The sequence below is a fragment of the Diospyros lotus genome, chromosome 11, assembly GCF_014633365.1.
Source record: "Diospyros lotus cultivar Yz01 chromosome 11, ASM1463336v1, whole genome shotgun sequence".
NCBI lineage: Eukaryota > Viridiplantae > Streptophyta > Magnoliopsida > Ericales > Ebenaceae > Diospyros > Diospyros lotus.
In genome coordinates, this window is record NC_068348.1 from 3,540,530 (window position 1) to 3,567,466 (window position 26,937).

The window sequence follows — 26,937 nt, forward strand, 5'->3', positions numbered from 1 at the left end:
AATGTTTTTTTAATTTGTTTCTTAGGTTCTGTTAATGTCTTTTATGTCCTAGAATCCTAATTAGATTAAGATTACCTTTATTATCTTAAGTACCAAGGAATCCCAGTTAGAAAACAATCCTCATTAGCATAGGTTTCTATCCATTAATTGCCTTAAATAATCATTTAATGAAGTATTGAAGGACAGATTTTGATGAATAATATTGAATATTGATATTGGTTTTGAGTAATCGAGATAACTCTTGTTTCTTTGGTTCGGGTTCTACATCATTAGTACTTGGTGTCCCTACCTTTGAGTAAGTCTACTATTAGATGACATTGGGTTTAGAATCATACTAGATGTACAACCATTTTTTACATCTTGGGCTACATAAGGGGGTAGTATGACCAAAATACCCTGCGCCTTACATGCGCCTCACGCGCCTCTATGCGCCTCATGATGGGCTTTTTGTCATTGGTACACCTTTATGTAGCCCAAGGAGTACACAAAGGTGTACCAATAGCATTTTCCTTGGGTTTATATAGTTAAGGTTGGTCCAGATGGTTAGGTTGATAGACTCAAGGTCATCCTTGCTGCGAAAAGAGTACACCTAGATTTTTGGCCTTGATTGTGGTGATACCTTCTCTCTTATTTCCAAGGTCACTTCTATTTTTTTCTCTTGCATATATGTTCCACTAGCCTCTGGATTAACTAGATATAAAAAATGTTTTCCATCGTAGTGACTTATAAAAGGAGGTTTATATGGGTGGTGTGTCCTCTCAGGAAATCACCATATAGCCTAAAGCATTCTCCTCTGGTTTGGTAGATTCAACTCAGTTGCGTTGGAGTTAGGTTAACTCAGAGCAAGATTGATCATTCAATCTTTTTTTTTTTTTTTTTAAAAGAAGAATTGATCATTCAGTCTTTATCGCTCTAAATATGGTCATCACATTCTTCTTGTGGTGTATGTTGATAATATAGTTATCACAAGGATGATGATGTTGGTATCACTAAGTTAAAGGCACATAGGAAGTATGTCTTGGATATGCTAGAGACAAGGATGCTAGGATGCAATCCATATATACCCCTATGGATCCAAATATCAAATTGTTACCAAGACAAGGGGAGTCTATTTTTTTTATCTTTGGTGCTATTGTCAGTCAATCAAGAAACTTAACCATCTCACAATCATTTGCCCCAATATCTCGTTTGTTGTGATTGTAGCAAGTCAGTATCTAGGTTCATCATGTGATAGTCACCGGGATGAAGTGGTTAATATTCTTCATTATATTAAAAGTGAACCTAGCAGAGCTGTGTTATAACAAGATCATAGACATGGAAAAATTGTGGGATACACAGATGCTCATTGTACCAAAACGCGCTAGGCGCTAGTCGGGCGCCAAACTAGGGCCTAGCCCCTAGGTAGAGCCTAGGAAAACTACTGTTTTCAGCAATAATGCAACATAAACCTGTATTATTTTGTAACATTCGTTGCATCCTCGCATTATTTTGTGCTTTTATCTAACAGTAAGTCATACAAATTAAATTATTATATTAACAATAACTTGGCCCATGGTACTGTACTTTTCTTGACTTTTTTTCCCACGAATTTTTTTCCAAGTTTCCTAGCAGTTGCCCATTCAATATGTGTTTTTTGACCAATGCTTTGCTTTGCTTTGGTCTCTCTCTCCCCCCTCCCCCCCCCCCCTGTCATCCAGACGAGTTCCATCTACTTCATAAATTTCTCTCCCCTAAATTTCTCCAACAGATCCATTCTTCTTTGCTTCCTTTGTTCAATGACTACTACTACAAGAGGCAAAGAGCCTGCCTCCTCCTCTTTCACTTCTTGGAGCAACGCTAGCTATGATGTGTTCTTGAGCTTTAGAGGCGAGGACACTCGCTGGACCTTCATTGACCATCTCTACATAGCTCTTACAAACATCGGATTTCGCACCTTCAAGGACGATGATGAAATCCAAAGGAGAAAGCATCAAGGTTAAGTTGTGGAGGGCCCGACGCCTAGGATGCCGATTGGCATGAAATCGCAACGGCCAGGCCACGTGCGACCCAAGCGACTAGGCCTCGCCTGGGTGCCGATCAAGCCCAATGTGTAGGGGTGCCGATTAGGGCTTAATCGTAGTGTCCAAGGGCCGCCTAGCGCCCAGGCAGCCACCTTGGCCGCATTTTAGAACATTGCAAATGCTAATTAGATAGGATCTCCTAGTGATACAAAGTCCATATTTAGGTATTGCGTATTTTGGGTGGAAACTTAGTCTTTTGAGAAAGCAAGAAACAGTGTTGTTGCCAAGTCAAGTGCGGCGGCCAAGTATAAGGCTATGGCACTAACAACACATGAGTTAATCCAGTTGAAACAATTGATTGAGGAGTTAGGAGTCATTTAGATGAAGTCTATGCAGTTGATTTGCGACAATCAAACTGCCATGCATATTGTTTCTAATCCCATGTTCCATGAGAGAACTAAACACATTGAGTTATGTCACCACATTTGTGAGTTCTAATGATTAGTTAATTGATTTATCCACTTGTGTGTGTGTGTACACTACACGTCAAATATAGAATAACAAAACAGTATTTTTATAACTTCTACACTCATGAATGAGAGATTGGTCATATGTGAAGCGATGTATTGACAATATAAAAATAAAAAAATAAGTTACTCCCCTCTCTAATGAGTTAAGCTATTAAGTTTTAACTAGACAGCGGTCAATAATTCAATGATATCTCAACCACTATCTCATACCACTCCCCAGATGTATGTCAGGGGTCGGGGGAGGCTGTGATAGCTTCTAGATCAATTGATCTGATTCTCAAGCAAATACAATCAGAATTGTTATGCGCGTGTGCACACATGCAGAGGCAAAAAAGTTAAAAACATATATGCACATTAGTAATTACCTGAAATATGCCAGATGTCCCTCCAATACCCATGGCTTCCAAGTCAATAGCCAAACGAACAGTATCGCTCCATGGATGCTGCATCAACAAAAGTGAGTTACTACATATTCCTATGAAGTACTGGGGTTTCACTTGAATGCTCCTGTGTTTCAACAAAATTTGAGCTACCATTTGAAATTTCTTTCAGAAGCAAGTAGACTACTTGTCCTTTGACATTATATTTCATTTATCTTTTTTTTTTTTTTTTTTTTTGGGGGGGGGGGGGGGGGATGGTGTCAAGAACAGAAGCAGAACTATAGCAAACAGCATACAGGTTCACATGTATGTAAATTATCAATTATCAACAAAATAAGTACACAGAAATAATTAAATATAAAACATGATATTTCCACCTACACTGTGCCCAAAAGAAATTCTCACGAACAAAGAAAAAAAATAGTCAACCAAAATAGTTATAACACAACAATCTAATCCCCAAATAAGTGTATATAAAATTAATCCTGTCCCTAGTCATTTCCCTGCTATCATGTACAGAACTAGTCATAAAGGTTTTTTTTTTTTTTTTTTCCTGGACTGCTGCTTTAAAAGTCATTCTCAATAACTAGTATTGCATGTGCCGACCGCAGAGGAATCTGTCGGTGATCTTGGTTACACTGTGAAGTGAGTAGAACTTGCAGGGTAATGTAACCTTGAATATGACGACCATAAAAGCTGAAGAGTGAATAGGTGATAGAAATTGCTGGATCATGAGAGCTATGATATGGACGTGAAAGCTGAAAATCGATGCCCTAGTGCTTGGCATGGTGCACTTGAAGGGGAAAAGAACAACTGCACATCTGAGGAGACCAATAGGCAATTCATAAACTCAAACTAACCCTTTTGTACTATTCTGTTTTGAAATATGAAAAAAAAAAAAAAAAATTATGAGACTTCTTTTGTTTTTGTTGATTCATCAGGGATCTATCTCATGTAGCTGTTAGTATATCCGGTTCTGTATGCCAACAATACACCGTTTCCTCCAGCCCAACCTCCCTTTAGCACCTTCTAATACAACTACTTATGAAAGGTGGTGGCAAAATTAGGAAATTGTTTTGTTTCTAAAAGGGACACTTAAGAAAGTCCATCAGCAATTGTATTTGGTCTTATTAGAGTTCTTATTTTGTGTCTATTTTCAATTGAAAAGATTTCCTGATGTCACTTTTTAGGTCACCGCATTATTCATATAAACTTCGCACATTATTATGGTTCACCCATGCGTTGTAAAATGAGTCAAGGTATATTGTTGGATATCCAATTATTATCATGTCCAAATAGGTTTGAAATTCAAGGTCTTTACTTCCCAAACTTTGAGCTTAGTCATCTTGATATGGTAATGTGCAGTCTATAACATAAAGGTAAGCAACAAAATCCAGATCCTTTCCCTATTTCCAACTTACTTTACAACCTGGCTCCACTATTCATTTGACTATTCAACCATACCAAACAAAGTCGTACTTTTTTGCCACCACTTACCAATCACTGTCCCATCATTGAATAATTGAAAAGCCAAAATTACCATTTTCTATAATACGTAAACTGCCAAAAAACTCTATTGTAATCACCCTTTTGGCAAACAAAAACTGTCAGTTCTTGTAGATTATAGGTATTGACATGTGTGGGTTGTTGAGAAGCTAATCAAAAGAGTAAGGCAAACTGGGTGAAAATGAAGCATTGACTAAAAGGAAGCAATAAGAACAAAAGGCTCAGAACGTATTAGAAAATAATGACCTAATTGGAGTCAAACCTCCAACTTATAGAGGATTAGGGCATAGTTCTACATAGATCTATCAAAGGATAAGGATAAGGCTGAGTAGATTTAGTGTCATCTTTATCCAAGACAAGGCAGAACCATTAACATTTAATGATTCTAAATATAAGCTTTATGATCATTCTTGACAAGGTGGGTAACTTGTTCAGGATATGATAAAATCTCACTGTACTAGTCGAATTGGCCTATAAAACAGTAACACCCATGCAAATGGTAGAGTGTGAGTGATTCCTTCATTCCTAAGCTCCCATGTGACAAGATCCATGTCATGGCCTGAGGGTCTAATTGTAATCTCTCTGAAAATTTAAAACTGTAATGGCAGGAGCCAACTGAATTCGTTACTAGTAGCTTTACTATTATACCCCTCGGACCTCGGTATGGTTGTAACTACAGGGAAGAGCCTATATAAGGTTGAGATACACGAGGATGGGAATTCATGTATGAAAACATTATTGAATTCTTTCCCTCCCAAAATTCTCTCTCAATTGTTTCTACTTCTTACACACTCTCCCTCCAAATTCTCTCTCTCTCCTGTTGGTGCATGTGGAAGTATAGTAGTTTTAGAAAATAAAACTTTTGAGAGAGCCACAAACGTTGGATGATATTGGAGAGCTGTAGCCTTTTTTTTTTTTATCAAAATCTCCCATAGGCTTCTCATTTCTTTTCTCTTCATATAGAGCCAAACAACCATAAAGGCTAATCAAGGCATTTACAGCAGTTTAGGAATACAAGAAGATTCCTAGAGAATTAATGCTATAAATGCTATATTGGAAAACAGAAAGACTCTACTATAAAGCCTTTCTTAATACTTTAAATGTTGTATACTTAAATGCTTCTAGAAACCACTTTAGATGCCCCTTGATATGCTGAAAATCATAAATTATCTTAATCTCACAAATTCCCCTCTTAATTTGTGATTTTCAACTGAGCTTTGAACTTCTCGAACTTTTTTGAACTGATTGCCTTGGTGAGCATGTCTGCTGTCTGTTCATTTGTACTTACAAACTTCAGTTGAATTTCACCCTTCGGTACTAAATCTCGAATGTAGTGATGTCTGAGTTCAATATGCTTAGTCCTGGCATGAAAAACATGATTTTTTGTCATAGCAATAGCAGACATATTATCACAACAAATTACCGTAGGCACCTCTTGCTTCTGGCCTAGGTCAGCAAGCAACTTTCTCAACCAAACAGCTTCACAAGCTGCTTCTGTAGCTGCAGTATATTCGGCCTCTGCTAATGATAATGCTACAGTTTGTTGCTTCCTTGAACTCCACGAAAGAATGTTACTTCCCAAGAGAAACACAAAAGCCGAAGTGCTCTTTCTATCTTCCAAGGATCCTGCCCAGTCACTGTCAGTGAATCCATTCAAAAAATACTCTGATTCTTTATTATACCTGAGTCCAAGTTTTCTGGTTCCATTAAGATATCTCAGCACTCTTTTCGCTGCAGAATAATGCAATGTGCTCGGGCTACTAATGAATCTGGATAGCATACTTATGGCCTGCATAATATCTGGCCTAGTGTGGGTCAAATATAACAAGGAACCAATCAGACTTCTATACAGCCCTTCATCTACCTTCTTGAACCCATCATCAACCTTCAGCTTCTCATTCAATGCCATTGGAGTGGATATAGATTTTGAATTCAGCATCTGAAACTTTCTCAAAATATCATGGGTGTATTTTTCTTGGGAAATGAAAATTTCCCCTTTTCCTTGCTTGACCTGTATGCCAAGAAAATACTTCATAACACCCAAGTCAGTCATTTCAAACTCATGAATCATTGACTGCTTAAAATCAGCAAGTAACTTCAGGTTATTTCCCATGTAGATCAGATCATCTACATATAAACATATCACCATAAAATTCTGTCCACTCCATTTCACATAAAGTGACGGCTCATTCGGACTTCTATGGAAACCACTTTGCTGAAAATAGGAATCTATCCTGCTGTTCCAAGCTCTAGGAGCTTGTTTAAGGCCATATAAAGCCTTCCTCAGCCTGTAAACTTTTTCTTCTTTACCCTTCAGCTCATAGCCTGGGGGCTGCTCCACATAGACTTCCTCTTCAAGCTCTCCATTAAGGAAAGCTGACTTCACATCCAGCTGATATACCTGCAACTCTAATTGGGCTGCTATGGCCAATACCATTCTCACAGTTTCAATGCGTGCCACTGGTGCAAAAGTTTCATTAAAATCCACACCGGGCTGCTGGACATACCCTTTTGCAACAAGCCTTGCTTTATTTTTCTGCATGCTTCCACCTTCATTATAATTGGTCTTAAAGACCCATTTCAGGCCAATCACTTCCTTTCCTTTAGGAAGGTCAACCAGCTCCCATGTTCTATTATTGCAGTCTCTTCATCCATTGCCTTCAGCCACTTGTCTTCTTTTACTGCTTCTTCTAATTTCTGTGGCTCACAAGAAAAAAGAGCAAATTCTGCACTTTCATTGTCTGAATAACTCTTGAAATCTTCATACCTTTCAGGAGGTCTTCTAATTCTACCCGATCTCCTTAAAGTAGGGACTGGAGATGAAGATTCTACTGAACTCGTGGTTCCAGAACCTGAAACCTGTCTTCCAGAAGTACTTCCAGCTTCTGTATTTGCTGGATTTTGTGTCTGATCTGCCTCTTCAGTCTCTGTACTTTCTGCAGGACCAGAGTCAGTCACTTTAATTGAGTTTTGAGAGCTGGAACTCCATTGCCACACTGCCATTTCATCAAATATAACATCTCTTGCAACAGTCAACTTGTTAGTTTGGGGATTAATCAATATATGTCCCTTGGATTCATCACTATATCCAACAAATAACAACTTTTCTCCTTTTTCATCAACTTATCCTTGTTAGGAGATTTATCTAGAGAATAAGCAGGGCAGCCAAATACTTTCAAATTACTTACATTTGGTTTTCTCCCACTCCATGCTTCATAGGGGGTTTTATTCTGGACTGATTTTGTAGGGGAACGATTCAAGATATAAGCTGTTGTGTGCACAGTTATGCTGTGACAACTTCAACTCTCTTAATTCAGTGTGAACTAGAGGGAGTTGCTAGAGAACCATAGAAAGAAAGAAGAAGAGATTGGAAGAGAGAATAAGGGAGGAAGAGAGAAAGTTGAGAGAATAGGAACCTGATTTTGATATAATTCTTCGATAGATTTACAGGAGGCCGCCATAGTTTTTTTATAATAGACTCGTAGGTGCTGCCACAGCAGATCACCTCTCTTCTAACAGACTATTTTATCCTATTCTAACCCCCTTTACACCTAGCACAACTGTCTAACAAACTACTAGCTGGAAAATATAAAAGTTACAATTAATAGAAATAAAGTAAACAGTTAAAACTACTCAAACTCCACGGCAAAATTGGCCCAAATTTCGGCCTTCATTTCTTTTTGAGACAACTGGGTGCTTCCACTAGTCAGCAACTGTCAGCCATGGAAAATAACCGAGAGGAAACCCTGGAGCCTAGGGCCATCCCAGAAAAGAGGGTGGTTTACCAAGGAACAGTGCTCCTAACCCAAGTGTTGGTCCAATGGTTGCAACTACAACCAGACCATACCACTTAGGAGTACCTTTTGAAGCTGTTGAAGCAATTCCCAAGAGCTACAAGCCTACTTTAAAGATATTCTTGAGGACAATAATTGGTTTTTGAAGGGCAGTGGAGTGTCACAACTTGAAGGTCCATAGTTCTGAAAGGCGATAGGCGCAAAGGGTCTTGGAGCCCGAGGCGCAAGGCGCGCCTTTGCGAAGCGAGGCGCACCTTTAGAAAAAAAAAAACTCAAAATCTTGTAAAATCATAAACAACTATCAAATTATCAATAATAACACGTGCATATCATTCATAATTCATCATCTTCAAATTCTAAACTAACAACACCAAAGTTGATTCATTCATCATGCAAATTCTAAACTAGAAACATCATCAAAGTTCAAACTCAAACAAGTACCAATCATAATGCAAAGTTCTAAACAAACACATAAACACTACAAGTCCACAATCAATAAAGAAGTTGTAAAAGTATGTCTTGATTTTCAGAATGAAACCCGTTATTTGACCCTGGCCCAAATAATTTGGGACAAGACCCAAATATGGATTTTTCATGAGAGCTGCGATGGTAGCGGAGGACTTGGGCCATTAGGCCCCAGCCCGAAGTGAAAACGAAGTGGGGTGAAAAGGGATTAAGAGTGTAATCAGGGTTCCTCCTCTTCTTCAATCTTCGGAGTTACTTACCGCTTTGAAATCGAAGCCAAAGTTGAACCCAATTGTGATCGAATTTATTTTAATTCTAATTTTAATCAAATAAAACAAGTAAAAAAAACTAACAAGAGCAGTCTGGAACTGAGAAAAGGGGAGGTTGGAACCGAGAATGACAACTAGTTTCGGTGGGCAGCGGGCTGCTTGACAGCTAGTTTCATGAGGCGCGCCTCATGCCCAGGCGCCTCGTCGTGCAAGGTGTGCGCCTCCTGAAAAACGCCTTACCTCAGCCCAGTCGAAGCGCTAAACTAGCACCTTAAGGCGCCTTGCGCCTAGGAGCACCTTTAACATCTATGCGAAGGTCTAATTGTAATCTCTTTGAAAATTTAAAACTATAATTGCGGGAGCCAACTGAATTCGTTAGCTTTACCATTCTACCCCTCAATATGGTTGTAACCACAAGGAAGAGCTATATAAGGCTAAGATATGTGAGGATGGGGATTGTATGAAAACGTTACTGAATTCTTTCCCTCCCAAAATTCTCTCTCAATTCTTTCTACTACTTCTTTCAAACTCTCCCTCCAAATTCTCTCTCTCTTCATCTCTTCTATTCTCTAAATTGTTCTGGAAATTCAAGTCTCGACTGCGAGGCTTGACAATCCAGTACTTGCCCCTAAGGCCAAGGTGAATGATACAATCAATCTTGTACCAAAACCTCAATGCCCAACGTGTATCTAGGATCTAGGTGAATGTATGGTTGCTTTCATACCAAAACATGCGCATGATAAGTTGTATGTGACGACCTCCTCAACTATTAACAAAGGTGTCCATTAAAAAGGCAATGAACCATCCACAGAGTAGACGTTTGCTTCAGTGAGGCATACTGTTTCACATGATAACCTAGAACAGGCTGTAAAAGCAGTCTCACATGTGCCAATTAAGCAAGCTGACATGTGGACTTCTATCGGCTAGCATATGTAAGGACATCTAGTTTGTTTAACCCAACATGTAAATCACATGTCCTATGTGGAGATCCAATGTCTTATGTATTTAAGGAACAGATATTAAGTTAATCCAACATGTGAACCACATAGGTTACATAGTGTATGATGCACTTAAGCATACATATACTATCAGACCTCACTCTAGAGCTCTCCACTGCCATCTATATTAGCTTCAGCCTCATCACACAGAATTGCATACCCTGTATTCATCCTTCATCACCTGCTCCCTTTAGCGAGCACATGTAAACACAGACATGACTAAAGCAGGAGAGTTTGTAAATTTAACCTATCAGCTTATCCAGTATTTACCCATTGCAAAAGCCCTTCAACTGCTCAAGCTAACTTGATTGAAAAGATAGAGAATGAAAAAGGTAAAGAAATTAAAAATCAATCAAACTAAAAATATAAGGTGGATAAGCAATAAGTGCCTAACCTGTGTTACAAAGCTATGAGCACCATTTAGGCCCTCTTCCTCCCCAGTATTGAATAAAAATATGATAGAGTGCTTTAATCCATGAGCCCACTGAGAAATTCCTCGAGCAAGCTCCAGCATAACAGCTACACATGAACTACAATCTCCAGCTCCTTCCCTGAAGATGCATAGCAAAGTCACCCTATTATTTGTTGAGTGTTGACAAGGACAGAAAGGAAATATTCTGTACTAGGATAAGATGACAAGTTGAGAGAAACTATGCTTACAAGTGTATCAATGAAGAAATAAAAGAAAATAAATATAGTGATGAATGTCATATTAATAAATATAGTGATGAATGTCATATTGGCCCTGCCATATGTGAGTGTGAAAAGTCAGAAGGTTGTGTGATGGATAATTGGGGTGGAGAAACACAATGAATCTTTTCAAGACAATCCGCTCCCCTGTAATTAGGTATTGGAAGGCTGAAGCAGCAACTTCATTAAATCCATAAGACAAATAACTCAAAAATATGCACTCCTGGAATCATGGGCATGCATCAGTTTGATCATGAACTTTGTTTTAAGCAGAAATTTAGAAATGTTCTTATCCAGCTGTCAGGTCCTTAGACTGACAATGAGAATTATCAGCCAATTTGACAAGAACTAGGGCTGAAAGTAGGGAGAATTGAGAGGAAAGATTCAGAGAGAGAGAAGAACAGAAAGAGGCGAAAGAGAGAGAGAATGATCAAGAGAAAGTAATTGAGAGAGAAAACAGAGAATTCTGGAATAATGCTTCAATAGATTTGCATTAGGCTGGATTAGCTTTATATACTAATCCAAGCAGCAGTTAAGTTGGCGCCAACAAGGCTGCCAATTACAAACTCAAAGTACAACTATAAGCAGCTAGCTCTAGGTACAACTGCTACTATTAATGTTGTTTAGGTACAAACAGTTAGGTACATGACACCAGTTTGGAGCATGTTAAATTCAAATTGGGGTAACTTGAACCAAATGGGAAAAGGCTGGGTTTTAAAATCAAAAAGTACACCCCCTCTGAAATTTAGGAACAAGATTTTGGCAACTCTTGCAATTCAACAACTCAAGCAGCAATGACAACACATAAAATGAAGTGGATGACCATGTCTACAGTCTTGTTGGGATGGGACCCCTCCAGATACCTGAAAACAGAGAAACAGACTTCCTGACCCCCAGCTGAGTTCCCTCTGTGTGAGAACTTGATATGTATGTCCAAGTTTATAAAGACTTAAGCTTTTGGGATTTGATACACAGAACAGAGCTTAGGTTATGAGATGTCTTTAATTCAAGTGTCTCCTGCAATGGTTCCCCATTGCTACTGTTTGCTGTTTTTTGTCAGGTCTGCACATGAGGGAAAGGGAAACCTCGAGTACTATGACATTACCAACAAAGAATACTTGCCTGAGCAAGAAGAAGCTAATAGGATGATGATACACTACAAAGATGGGACCAAACTCCATTAAGAAAGCTTTGCATGTTGAGGGCCCTAGTAAAAGAGGAAGATAACATCAACATGGATTTGATTTAGAGTAAAAAATAGCTAAATAGTTGCTTGATTAAACAGGAAAGGTTTCACTTCAGTAAAATTTTGAGCATAATCAAATGCTTTTAGATTGATAAAACCTATTATGACTAACTAATGCAAGCATAGGAAATAGTGAATCACTGAGAAATTACCTGAGGCACCATGGTAAGATGATTGAGTTGGATTTAACATAAGATATAGTTTGAAAAAGAGCTAAGCTGGGGAAGAAAATACCACATGGCAAATTTAAAGAACTTTCAGCAAGCCTGCTGAATGGAGTCGGATAATGAATGGAAGAATAAGACCTTTAAGGCTTGTTTAATGGAGTCCAGGCGTCGAATAAAGCATGGAAGAATAAGAACATATAACCAAGAATATTCAATTCAAAAAAAATAAAAAACGTAACTCTTAGAGCTGAAACATGTGAGCAAGAACCACCTTTAGATGGATGAACTGGAAAATTTTAACCAGGCACTGGGCACTGTTATAAAATTCTAGATTTAAAACAGAAATTGGGAAACTCATTCAAAAAACCACATTCATACTCACATCAAAAACCATAAAGAAAAACAAACAAAAAAAAGAAAGAAAAAAGGAATAGGAGAAAAACATTGAGGTAGATTGTCATAAACATAAATGCCTTTGATTTGCATGACCACTAACCTAATTTTCTTACATCATTATCATCATCAAGCCCTAAGGTGGGGTCAGCTATGTAGATTCAGCTCTCATCATGTCTATCTATAGCATATGTTTTTGCAAATCCATCCCATCATATCTAAGGTTTTTTACCAAGTTTTCTCTTGTCTTCCTCTATCTCTTTCCCTATAAACTTCTTTAATTCCATCCACTCTCAGTGTAGGTGTCTCTACTGGTATTCTTCTCACATCTCTTGAACATCTTAATCACATGTTAAGCATTTGATCTTCAAGAGGTGCCACTCCAACCTTATTATGAATAATCTCATTGCTACACATTAACGGTCACATTCTCATTTCAACTGTGCTCATTTTGCATATGATGGTACTTAAACTGTTCAACATTCTATAACATACAACAGAGATAGACTTACAACCATCTAAAGTGTATTGCATCACTCCTCTTTCCTCTGAAGTAGATACTGCCTAAGCCATAAAAGATGTTTTTTGAACAGTAGATACATAAACAAACAGTACATTGTTGTTGTTTGATTGAGAATTGTGTATGTAGCTACAGCTATTTTACTGGTCTGTCCCCAATAATTCTGTTCATTGACCAGGTCCTATAGGGATCATCAAATAACTTTATTAAGCTTTAAAGGGACTTGACAATGGCATAAAATATTACACATTTTTTCACTTAACCATTCTACCTTGATTCTACTAGTAACATCCTCAACAATCTCCTTTTCTTTTTGAACAAAGGATCTAAGATATCTAAATTAATCTTTTTTCAGAATAACTTGATCTTCAAGTCTCACCATGATCACTCACACTTCTTATATTGCATATATTTGATTTCCAACTTTCTTAACTTAACACCTTTAGATTCTAAAGTATCCCTTCATAACTTGAGCTTAGTGTTCACACATTCTATTGTCTCATCCACCAAGATGGTATATATTAAAACACCTCCTTGGGGATGCGTTTGTGAATTCATCCATTACAAGGACAAAAATTCAAGGGCTCAATGCAGATATTGGATGTAATTCAATTGTAATTAGAGAAGTCTAAATATTTTCTTCATGAGTCCTAGCACACATTTTCCCTTAATGATACATGTCTTTAAAAATCTGCTTATAAGCAATCTAAATCCATCTAATGCGGAACCCGAACCAAAAGAACCAAGAGTAATCCCAATTACTTAAAACCAATATCAATATTTAATATTATTCATCAAAATCTGTCCTTCAATACTTCACTGAAGGATTATTTATAGAGAATTAATACATATAAACCTATTCTAACAAGAATTCCTTTCTAACTAGGATTCCTTCATATTTAAGCTAATAAAGGTAATCCTAATCTAATTAGGATTCTAGGACATAAAAGAAATTAAAAGAAACTAGGAAACACATTAAAATAAAGAAATTAATAAAACAATATTAAATTCTAATTTTACACCTAAAGTATTGTTTCCCAAAATATTTGTGTCTATAATCTTCATCACCATTCTTCATTAAAACTCTTAAAAAATTTCTCTGAAGACTATTCACAATCTGTAAATACCAACACAAATCCTTTTGTTTATCTTTGGACCTTTTCATTGCATGCCTTAATAAGTAAATAACTTCCATTGTTAAACTTTAATCAATCGATCTCTTTCATTCTCAAAGTTTCATAGTATGGTTCATTTGTTTGATCCCCTACAATTTTCAGGAGTTTAACCTTTACTCAGTCAACCTCTTCCTTATTGTTGTAAACTAGGTTGCCCTTTCTCCACTTGTTGGAAACTTGGATATCCTCTTCAATTTAAAGATCATGTTAAATAATGTCATTAACAATTGTGAAAGCATAGCAGGCTTCTTATTGTATCTTTAATGTTATGTTGCTATTGTTGCTACTATTGTTTATTATAGTTAGGCGGTTATAAAGCACCTTCAATGAGATAGCTGCTATATAAATAGTTGCGTCTCTTCTTTTGAGTTTCGTTTTTGTAATTCATATTTTGTTCTCTAATTTAGTAAAATTCCTAAAAGGTATTTCTTCTTCCTCCTCATGTTTTCTATTTGTGCCCTAGGGTTTTGTTACATGGTATCAGAGCCGCAGCTCTATCTCAATGGCATTCAATTCAAATCGTAGTCCTTCCTCCTCATCACCTCGCACCTCCTCTTTCTCTCTAGCCTTGCAATCAAACTTTTCTACTGTGGCTAAGGCATTTAGTTTTATTCCGATAAAGCTCGATTCGAGCAACTGCATTTTATGGAAAGCACAGATTCTTGCGACTCTCCATGCTTTTGATTTGGTGTCTTTTCTAAATAAATCACCACCTCCACCGAAGTACGTGTCAAATCCAGCAATCGGTGAAGCTGCCACTGGATCTTCGATCAATCCAAAGTACCTGAATTGGATCAAATCAAACCAATTGCTACTTGGATGGCTATTCTCCACTATTGATAAAGAGGTTCTAGCGTAGGTGATTCACTGTGAATCATCTGCCAAGGTATGGATTTCTTTAGAAAGCCTTTACTCGCATCAAACGTTTGCTAAATCATTTCAGTTAAAGCAGCAACTACGGTCTATAAAGAAAGATTCCTTATCTGTGAATGATTACATTCTAAGGATTAAAACGATAGGTCATTCTCTAGCAACTATCGGAGAGCCTCTAAATGATAAGGAATTGTTGCTTGCTACTTTAAATGGTCTTGATCATGACTATGAGACAATAGCGAGTCTGATTATATATCAAATGGATGAAATTGACTTAGAGAAGGTGCAGTATCTGTTATTAATGCATGAACAGAGACTAACATCCAAGAATTTATCATCACTTTCAACTAATTTTGACTCGACTATGTCTCCTTCAATGACTGTAAATGTGGCTTCACACTCATCACAAAATGGTGATTTTGTTAACAATAAAGATAGTTATATGTCACAAGGAGGTAGTTATGTTAACAGAGGAGGATGAGGCTAAGGTAGAGCTTCCAATAGAAAAATATACTATCAATTGTGTGGTAAACTAGGGCACTTTGCTGATAAATACTATCATCAGTTTGATAGGAATTTTCAGAGAACTTCTAATCAAGGATTTGGACAGTTTAACAATGGTGTTTAGACAGATTCTAAAGCATATATGGCTGCTCTTAGTGATTCTAATAGAGTCTACATGAATGAGATAGGATCGGTCCAAGATGCTCACTATAGTCATTTTCCTCAACAACCTGATAACCTATCTCAACCTTTTTCTTTGTCAAATTCTTCATGGTTTGTTGACTCTGGAGCAACAAATCACATTACATCCAACCTCAACAATCTTTCCCTTCATGCTCCCTATAATGGTGGAGACAAAGTGGCCATATGAAATGGTAAGACTCTGCCTATCTCTAATGTTGGCTAATGGCTATGGAAAATTATATACTCAAACACAATCTGCTTCTATTATTTCATTGCCTAATACACTTCATGTACCTAGTTTGAAGAAGAACTTGATTAGTGTATCACAACTTACTCGTGATCACAATGTTGTTGCTGAATTTCATGCTACTTCTTGTTTGATTAAGGATAAGGATTCTGGGCATGTGCTACTTCGGGACACCAATGCTTCCAGCATTTGGTCATGCTGCATATAGCACTCCAGCAACTCCTTGTTGTCTAGTAATACTGTTTTTCCTTTGAATAAATGTAATAGACAAAGCTCATTCTGTCATGAGTTGTCTCACAATGCAAATGTAGCCCAATGTAATAATGTTTGTCAACAATGGCATGCCAAATTAGGGCATCCATCTTCTAGTGTATTGAGATCAGTATTGAATAAAATTCATATTCCCTTTTTGCAATTTGATCTTTCTTTTTATGATTCATGTAAACTTCGCAAATTGCATCAGCTTCCTTTTGCTAATTGTGAAATTAAATCTACTAGACCATTGGAATTGGTGTATTCTGATTTGTGGGGTTCTTCACCTGTTTTGTCCATGGAAGGTCATCGATATTACATTATCTTCGTGGATGCATACACTGGGTATACCTGGCTATATCCTCTGAAACTTAAGTCTAATGCTCTATTTGTCTTGACCATTTTCCAGAAATTTGTTGAGCTGTGTATCAAACCAAACTTAGGGCATTACAAACTGATAATTGGGGGGGGTAGAATTCAAGGCCTTTTTGGCCTACCTTCAAAGTCATGGCACACAGACTAGATTTACTTATCCTTATACACACCAACAAAATGGTGTGCCTAAAAGGAAACATATACACATAGCAAAAATGGGTCTTAATCTATTAGCTCATGCTCATATGCCCTTAAAGTATGGGGTAGAAGCCTTTCAAACAGCTGTGCATACAATCAATCTATTGCTAGCCTCTCCCCTCAAATTTAATACACCTTTTGAATTGCTCTACCATAAACCACCAAATTACTTTTTGTTGCAACCATTTGGTTGTACTTGTTTTCCTTATCTTAGACCCTATAACAAGCACAAATTTGATTTTCATACTATCAAATATATTTTCCTTGGATATAGTCACACTCAAGCCAGTTATAAGTGTATGCATCCATCAGGGAAGATATATGTTTCAAGACATGTTCAGTTCAATCCGAATGAATTCCCCTTTCCTAGTTTGTTCTTCTTCACTGCATTGTCTTCTTCTTCTAGGTCAGCTTCCAGTGGGGTGTCTAATGGAGTATCTACTTCAGTACTTCAATCTCTTCCTTCTTTCACCTCATTTTCTTCTTCTCCTCAAGTAGCACAGTCCTCAACTCTTGTCCTATCTACATCTTCTCCATCAAATTCCAGAAATTCATCTACTCCACCTGTGACTGTTTGTTCTGAGATTCAGTCACCTGTTATTAACTGTTCGAGAGTCCTAGCTGCTAAAGAGTTAACATAAAGAGAAGAAGTCGTAGTTGATATGCAACAATAGGAGAATGATCCAGTGGTGATAAGGGATAAAGTGCAATGAAGATAAACTCCTAAAAATCAGGATAAATAATAGGAGTAGATAAGAGTTAAAAATAGCAATTATCTTGATTTATTTGTACTCTAAAATCTATTGTATATTATCTCCTAAATAGTAGGACTAGATAGCATAGAAACTTATATAAGTAGAATTCCTACTTTTGAATGAAAGTATTGAGATTTTTCATCTCAATGCTCTATCCAAATCCTAGGTTCCTTGTTTAGGAACCGACTATGTTCATGGTATCAAAGCTCGATTATCATAACCAAGACTCTCGATCAACATGGTTGGTTCCAATCCAGCAACCACAACTCCTACGATTGAAGAATCCTCTCGTAGTTCAATTCCTCAACCACCGATCACACAGGCGACCATAACTCTTGCCAACACTCTCACCATGGATAGCCAAACATTGCAGATTACACAGAACAAGTTAAATGGAAGAAACTTCAAGGAATGGTTTCAATCCGTGACCCTGGTAATCAAAGGCAAAAGGAAGTTTGGTTACCTCACCGGGGCTGTCCCAACTCCTCTGGAAGAGTCAACAGAATACCAGTGATGGGAAGTAGAAAACTCTATTATTATGGCGTGGTTGATTAACTCAATGGAATCAAAGATAGGCTGAACCTATCTGTCTTACAAGACTACAAAAGAGGGGTGAGATGCAGTCCAAGAATTATACTCTGATCTTGAAAACACAACCCAGTGTTTTGAGATCAGAGCAGCCATTAGGACTACAAAACAAGGTGGTATTGGGGTCATTGAATACTACAACAACCTAATAGAGCTTTGGTAAGAGATGAATTTGTTTTATAATCCAAAGTGGGAGTACTTGAGTGACAACTAGAAGTACAACAGAATGTTGGAGAAAGAGCGGGTTTTTGACTTCCTCCAAGGCCTAAATTCGGACTTGGATGAAGTAAGAGGTCAGTTTCTAAGCATCAAGCCACTACCAACTCTCAAAGAAGTCTTTGCGGAAGTTGAAGAGAGGAAAGTAGAAGACGAGTTACGCTGACTCAACCAGAACCAAATATCAGTTCTGCACTTGCTGCATCTAAGAGAGAAGAAGTTTTTAGGGCCAAACAGTGGTGTGAACACTATAATAAACCCTATCATATGAAGCAAACATGCTGGAAGCTTCATGGAAGGCCACCAAACTAGCAACCAAGGAGCAGGAAGGAGAAGAAAAGACCAACATATGCAACTATAAGTATTCAGAATGCAGCAACAGCAAGTGCTCAAACGACAGAAAAAGATATGGGGTTAAATCTTACCATACTTGAAAATTTTCAGGTGAAAGAAAAGGAACTAACGGTTCTAATGGCAGATGGAGCAGTATCTTTAGTTAAGGGAAGAGGAAGTGTGTGTGTGGTTGGTTTATCTCTTGATTCTGTTTTGTATGTGCCAAATTTGAAATGTAGCCTGCTATCGGTGAGTAAACTCATTAAGGATTTGCATTGCATTGCTTTCTTCCCTTCATATTAGACAACAAGGCTCTTCCCAGTCAGTTAACTCCTAGTTTTTCTCTTTCAGTTAGCTTGAATTTTGAAATTTTGTTATGGCATAGACGCATTGGTCATCCTAGTTTTCAATATCTGAAACACTTGTACCCTGATTTATTTATCAATAAAAGCAATTTGGTACTCAATTGTGATCATTGTATTCTTGCCAAACAAACTCATAGTTCTCATCAACCAAAACCATATAATCCTTCCAAATCGTTTCACTTGATCCATAGTGATATTTGGGGACCAGCTACGGTTCCAAACTTGAGTGGTGCTAGATGGTTTGTGACCTTCATAGATGACCACACAAGAGTATGTTGGGTATACCTAATGAAGGAAAAATCTGAGGTTCATGCAATTTTTCAAAATTTATACAAGTTGATTCTAAACGTATTTCAGTCCTCTATTTGCATTCTTAGGACTGATAATGGCCGGGAATATTTTTCAAACCCTTTCACTCAATACCTCACCACAAATGGAATCTTACATCAAAGCACATGCCCCTATACACCCCAACAAAACGGAGTGACTGAAAGAAATAATCGTCATTTGCTTGAAGTGGCTAGAGCCCTAATGTTTACTGGTTCTACTCCAAACAAATATTAGGGTGAAGCGATCCTAACAGCCTATTATTTGATCAATAGGTTGCCAACCAAAGTCCTAAAATATCAAACTCCACTAGAAAGAAATTGGAAGTATGAAAGAAGGGATGATGATCCACCGGTTGACAAAGGGAGCTATCAACAACTAGTTGGAAGATTAATTTATCTTTCCTTGACACAGCCAGACATAGCTTATTTAATGAGCATCATAAGCCAGTTTATGCATGCTCCAACCCAACAACATTTGACAGTCGTTTGTCACATTTTGAGGTACCTAAAAGGCACACCGGGTAAGGGATTAATGTTCCAAAAGACTAATGAAAGAGGTGTTGAAGGTTTTTCCAATGCAAATTGGGCAGGCTTAATTATTGACAATCGGTCTACATCAGGGTTTTGTACAAAGTTATGGGAGAATTTAGGCACATGGAGAAGTAAAAAGTAAACTGTTATGGCTAAAAGCAGTGCGAAAGTAGAATTTAGGGCAATTGCCCAAAGGATTTGTGAACTGATTTGGGTAGTGAGACTAATGGAGGATCTACAAATGCCTCTAACCAAACCAACAAGGCTATATTGTGATAGCAAGTCAGCCATAAGCATTGTCAACAACCCGATGCAACATGATAGAATGAAGGATGTCTAGATTGATCGAAATTCCATCCAACGAGAGATTAAAGAGGGAGATATAAGGCTGATATATATTCCCACAACAGATCAAGTGGCAAATGTTCTCACCAAATCCATGGCAAGACCAGGTTTCGAGACTCTCATTAACAAACTAGGAATGAGAGATATCTACTTCTAGGCTTGAGGGGGGGGGGTGTTGGAGAGTCCTAGCTGCTAAGGAGTTAACATAAAGAGAATAAGTTGCAGCTAATATGCAGCAATAGGAGAATGATCTGGTGGTGATAAGGGATCAAGTGTAGTGAAGATAAACTCCTAAAAATCAAGATAAATAATAGGAGTAGATAGGAATAAAAATTAGCAAATTACAACAACATATCCAGCCTTTATCCCACTATGTGGGGTCGACTACATGAATTCTAGACTTCCATGTATTTCTGTCTTTTGTCATATCCTCATTTAGATCCATATATTTCATATCAAATTTTAATGGCTCTCCCAAAGTCTTCTTGGGTCTATCTCTACCTCTTTTTGTGACTAATTGTTCCATTTCATCAACTCTCCTCACAGGAGCGTCTCTTAGTCTCCTTCTCACATGACCAAACCATCTTAGTCTAGTCTCTCTCATCTTCTCCTCGATTGGCACTACTCCTATCTTATTACGAATAACTTCATTTCTAATTTTATCCTTTCTTGTATGTCCGCACATCCATCTTAACATCCTCATCTCCGCTACACTCGTCTTTTGCTCATACTGGTATTTGACTGCCCAACATTCTGAGCCATACAACAAGATTGGTCATATAGCTGTCCTATAAAATTTTCCTTTCAATTTTAATGGGATTTTACCATCACATAACACCCCCGATGCATTTCTCCATTTTAGCCAACCTGCCTTAATTCTATGTGCGACATCCTCGTGGATTTCTCCATCTTTTTGAATCACTGATCCCAAATACCGAAAATGGTCTTTTCTTTGTAAGATTTGATTTTCTAATTTTATTATAACATCATCCACTCTTGCATTTTTACTAAATTTGCATTCCATATATTCTGTTTTCCTTCTACTTAATTTAAATTCCTTAGATTCTAAATTGTTTCTCCACAACTCAAGCTTAGTGTTCACTCCTTCTTTTGTTTCATCCACCAACACTATGTCGTCTGCAAATAGCATACACCATGGCACATCTGTCTTATCTTGATTTATTTGTACTCTAAAATCTGCTGTATATTATCTCCTAAATAGTAGGACTAGATAGCATAGAAACTTGTATAAGTAGAATTCCTACCTTTGAATGAAAGTATTGAGATTTTTCATCTCAGTGCTTGATCCAAATCCTAGGTTCCTTGTTTAGGAACCAACTGTGTTCATTAACCCTCACTTACCTAGACCTAAAGCTGCACCTGCACCTTCTGTTCATCCTATGGTCACTAGATCAAAAGCCAAGCATCTTGTATCTACCTCTCCTCATGCTTTAGCGAGCTCTCTTGAACCTAATTTGATTCGTGAGGCTCTTTTAGACTCACGTTGGGTTAAAGCCATGGAGGAGGAAGTTTTAGCTCAGCACAGAAATCATACTTGGGATCTTGTTCCCTTCTCTAAGGATGTGAACTTAATTGAGTGTAAATGGGTGTTTCGGGTCAAGTATAAACCTGATGAGACTATTCTTAAACACAATGTCAAGTTGGTTCTTCAAAATCCAGGGGTGGACTATGTTGAAACTTTCAATCCAATTGTTAAGGCTCCCACTATTCGGGTGTTAATTCTCTTTAGTAGTGACCTTTGGATGGGATATTCAACAAGTGGATGTAAATAACGTTTTTCTAAATGGTGATCTAGAAGGAGCAGTCTTTATGACTCAACCTGAAAGGTTTGTAAGCTCTAAGTTGTTAAATCCCTTAGGATTCAACAAGATGTTCTCTCATTTGTGGAGAGAACTTGGCAGGAATTAGGTAGAGAAGGAGCTGAATTAAAGGAGGGGGAAAATTAGAGAATGCAATGAGAGGGAGAGGGAGAATTGAGAGGGAAATAGAACAGGAAATTCTCAAACGATATTTGATGCTTTCAACATGATAGGCAGAGCGTATATGTACTCGGCCTTAGCGGAAGTTGGCACCAAAAGCGGTTGCCACTTTCGCATGCAACAATCTCGAAGTTTCACAGTTACAAATCCCTACCAGCTTCTACTGTTTATTACAATTATACCCCCCCCCCCACCTTAGGTACACGACAGTTTCCCTCCCCTTAAGCTAATTCTTGTCCTCAAGAATGTTGAGCAAACTAGCCGCATTTGAAAACTGTTGGAGGAACTCGGGCAAATATTCCCAAGTATTATTGTCAGGATGCAATGCAGACCACTGCACCAGCACTTGAGTGATTGGGGCTCCTTGCTAAAAAAGCACCCGTTTGTCCAAGATGGCTACTGGAGTGATGGTTGGTTCTTCTTCCCTAAATGGAATGGGAATGGTTTGAATGGCTAAGGGTAGGCCCTCTTGAGATAACACAACTCCTACCTCGATTCCACATGCATCGGTCTCCAAGAAAAATGGTTTACTAAAATCAGGAATGCCCAACACAGGTACTTCGCACATAGCTTGCTTCAACTGCCCAAATGCCTTTTCTGCCTCTTCATTCCATTTGAAGTTATCCTTATTTAATAATTATGTTAGAGGCTTGCTTATCACCCCATAATTCTTCACAAATCGCCTATAGTAACTCGTTAACCCCAAGAACCCCCTCAAGGATTTGATGGTCGCGGGTTTAGGCCACGCTACCATAGCTGAAATCTTCTTGGGATTAATGCTAACTCCAGCACTGGAAATTATATGCCCCAAATACTCAACTTGCTTCTGGGCGAAGTCACATTTGGACCTTTTGATGCATGACCGATTGAGTTTAAGGATGCTAAATGCAATTCTAAGGTGTTCTAGGTGTTTAGAAAAAGTTGGGCTGTAGATTAATATATCATCAAAGAATACTAACACAATCTTTCGAAGATAAGGCTCAAGGATGTGGTTCATTAGGGCTTGAAAGATGGTTGGTGCGTTAGTTAATCCGAAGGGCATAACTGTAAACTCATAATGCCCATGATGAGTTCTAAAGGTTGTTTTGGGTATATTGGTTGGGTTCATCCGGATTTGACGATATTCGGATCTTAGGTCGAGTTTAGAGAAAATAGTTGCATGGTGTAGTTCATCTAGGAGGTCTTCGATGATGGGAATGGGAAATTTATCTTTATTGTGATGTGGTTAAGTTGGCGGTAGTCGATACAAAAACGCCATGTTCCATCCTTTTTTTTAACTAAAAGGACGGGGGAAGCAAATGGGCTTTTGCTGGCTCAGATTATAGAGTTGTCCAGCATTTCTCTTACTAAGTTTTCAATTTCTGTTTTGAGTTTTGGTGGGTACCTGTAGGATCTTATATTCACAGGTTCAGCATTTGGTTGTAAAGGGATAGAATTATCAAATGGTCTTTGTGGAGGAAGGTCCTTAGGTTCTGCAAATAGATCCTTAAACTCAATAAGTAATGCATCAAGAGAGGTCAGCTCATGTACCTGCCATAGGTTGGTGGTTGGCTTGTTGTTAGCTGTTAGGCACTGACCCTCCTGTTCCCCTTGTTCCTCTGTATTCTCGCTAGTCTCAATTGAAAATAATTGAGCAACTTGAGAAAACTTATTCTCAGCCGTATAGGACTATCATTGGGCCACTGCAATATCTGACCTATACACGCCCAAACATTGCTTTTGTGGATAACAAATTAAGCCAATTTTTATCTAAACCTAAGGTACAACATTGGTCAGACTGCAAAAGACTCCTTAGGTACAATAAAGGGACAATTGGCTTGGGTTTGTGGTTCTCTCCCTCACATGATCATATGTCCCTAGTTGTCTATACGGATGCAAATCATGCTGGCTGCAAGGATACTAGGAGATCTACCAGTGGTCTTTGTGTATTTCTTGGCAAAGTATGGGGGTCAAAGAAACAATCAGTGGTAGCCAGATCTGTTGGAGAAGCTGAATACTAATACTAAGTTGTTGCACATAGGGTTACAAAACTTTTATGGCTAAGATCATTGTTTTTAGAATTGGGTTATCCTTGTACTACTATTTCAGTTGTTTGGACTTATAACTTGGCTGCAAAAAGTATGGCTGAGAATCCTGTTTTTCATTCTCGAACAAAACATATTGAGATTGATGTTCATTTTGTGCATGAAAATATTGAAAGTGGTGAAGTTGAAATTAGATATATTCCTACAGCTTATCAGATGGATCATGGCTGACATTTTTACCAAAGGGCTGGCAAGAGATCGGTTTCAGTTTCGGTGTGATAAACTTGGTCTTAAAATGTCTCCAGTGCGTGGCAGGTCTAGTGCTTCTACAAGCAGCTCAAGGATCACAAGTTCTTCTTCTGTGGAGTCTGATTTGAGGGGGAATGTGAAAGCATAACAGGCTTCTTATTGTATCTTTAATGTTATGTTGCTATTGCTGCTACTGTTGTTTATTATAGTTAGGCAGTTATAAAGTGCTTTAATGAGATAGCTGCTTTATAAATAGAGGCGTCTCTTCTTTTGAGTTTGGTTTTTGTAATTCATATTTTGTTCTCTGATTTAGTAAAATTGCTGAGAGGTATTTCTTCTTCCTCCTCTCCTGTTCTCTATTTGTGCCCTAGGGTTTTGTCACAACAATAAAATCCCTTCTTCATGCTAAATAATTTTTTTCTATGAAAAGGAAAAAAAGTATTACTACAAGGAAAAGAAAACATACGCTGAAAAAACAGTATCAATGTGGGAGGAGACGAGGATAGCATTTTCTTCTGCTTCAGAAGCATACTTCGGCAATATTCTCAACAAAATGTGACTTAGATCTGAATAAACAAGTGTTTTTCCCTTAAAAAGACCACCAACCATACGATTGGCACCAGAATGTGCACGAAAAAATTCCACTTGAACATCAACCTCCCAATGAGCTGACTTCTTGATGTTTTCAGATGCCACCAGTACATACTGCAAAGAAAAGCAGATAGGGAGAAGTTTTCTGTAAGATGATATCTCAAGAAAGGGACCGCCAACTCTCCCTTTCTTGAAGAAGAATGACTTTCAGAAACAGTTGGCAAGTGAATATAAATGTGTTTAAATTGCGTGCGCGTGCGCTGTGTGTTGTGTGTGTCCGTGTGCGTGTTGGGGGGAGGGGAGCCATTCCATAGACTAACCTGGAGAGCAAGATCAAGAGCATCAGAACCCACAGGATGTGGGCCCAATTTAGTCAAGGCCCTAACATGCTTCATGGCTTCTTCCTCAGAGAAACCCCTCTTGCCTGCCTGTTCAGCAGTAAGAGGCACAGGCAGTCTCTCAAACTGAAAACGATAAACAACCGAGGAGCCATGCATAACCAGAACAAACAAGGCCAGTATCACATATGCTGACCTTTCCGGGATTCTAGCACCACCATTGGCCTCAGGTCCGCGATCAACACCAGGCCCGTCACTTTGCTTATTACTGCCAGCTGGGTTTTCTGTCCCTGAAGAACTTACAGCCCTCTGGTTCATTGCCGCTACAAATATGATTAAGCAAGCACCTGAGTCAAGATAATCATTCTAAATAATTAGGATAATCATCAAACAATCTAACCAAATTCTTTGGGTGGGTGCGGATGGAGGAGAGCGCAACCACTCGTCTTAAATCCAGCAAGGCAATTTAATTAATCTTAACAAATTCTTTTTCAGCCGCAAACGATAACCCTCCATTTGGTTACCGAGAAAAATACAGGAAAATTGAAAAGAATCACACGGGCTGAGCTGCAAGTCAAAATGTGTGTAATCACCCAATTTCGAGAATTGAATTTTCTGGGCAACCAAACATAGCTTAATACAAGGGGGCAAAAGAAAGAAAATCCTAACTGTGATCAATCAATCAACACAGAGATTGACCTGGGGAAACTTTAACTGAGACTTGAAAATAATAAAAGATAAAATTGAAAACAAAGAGAAAAACACATGTAAATCATTAATTTTCACCGACCGAATCAAGTTCGAAAATTGGTTCTTTTTCACTCACTCGGTCATCAAATCAAACTTGGCATAGAGCGAAGGGACAGAAGACGGATCTAAATTGCCATCAACACAGCGAGTAAGCTAAGGAAATTATAAACGGAAACAGATGAGAACCTTTAGAATCACCCAGAAAGTGCAGTAACAGTGCGTTTAAAGCCCGCTAGCAGGAGAAGAAGGTTTGCGACTGGTGCTTGCTCAAAGTCGTGCGGCATCCAGTTACGATCACCAATGAGACTTTTTGGAAATTCCTAAGTTACCAACACGGTACTGGTACAGCAAAATCTGGGCCATTGGTTCAACCATTTTTATTCTCAGCCGTTGGATCGCTGGTAAGGATTACCCGCTGCTTCCAGTTTCTTAACCAGGCCTATAATGAAATTTCTCAACTTTTGCGGGGTCTCAATAGAATTATTCAAAACTCATTCCCTTCCTTAACCTATATACTTAACGCGTTTTTTTACTTAGAAGTTCAAATTTTTTGTTATTTCAAAATACTCTTCAACTATACAATTTTAAATTAATTATAGTTTTAAATTTTTTATTATTTCAATTATACTCCTAAACTGTACAATTTCAAAGTAATTACACATTTTGACAAATTTGTATAATTAAAATAATAAAAAATTCAAGAATGCAATTAACTCAAAATTACAAATTTAGGGATATTTTTAAAACAACAACATATT

The 26,937-nt window shown here is 38.0% G+C and overlaps 1 protein-coding gene across 5 annotated transcripts in view; it reads right to left on the reverse strand.

The window, feature by feature from the left end:
• LOC127813637 (uncharacterized) overlaps nt 1-26,530 on the reverse strand; it is a 70,256-nt gene extending 43,726 nt beyond the window's left edge. Inside the window, exons 1-5 of one of the 5 annotated variants that reach the window (XM_052354698.1) lie at nt 26,366-26,530; nt 25,412-25,776; nt 24,967-25,205; nt 10,337-10,493; nt 2,896-2,973 (exon numbers count right to left, since the gene is read on the reverse strand). In XM_052354698.1, the coding sequence (XP_052210658.1) occupies nt 2,896-2,973; nt 10,337-10,493; nt 24,967-25,205; nt 25,412-25,747 (810 nt within the window). In that variant the 5' untranslated portion in view covers nt 25,748-25,776; nt 26,366-26,530. Of the gene's footprint in view, nt 1-2,895; nt 2,974-10,336; nt 10,494-24,966; nt 25,206-25,411; nt 25,777-26,219 lie in introns of all 5 variants that reach the window. The other 4 variants (XM_052354700.1, XM_052354699.1, XM_052354703.1 and 1 more) reach the window with 4 other exon arrangements.
• Between the last annotated feature and the right edge of the window lie 407 nt (nt 26,531-26,937).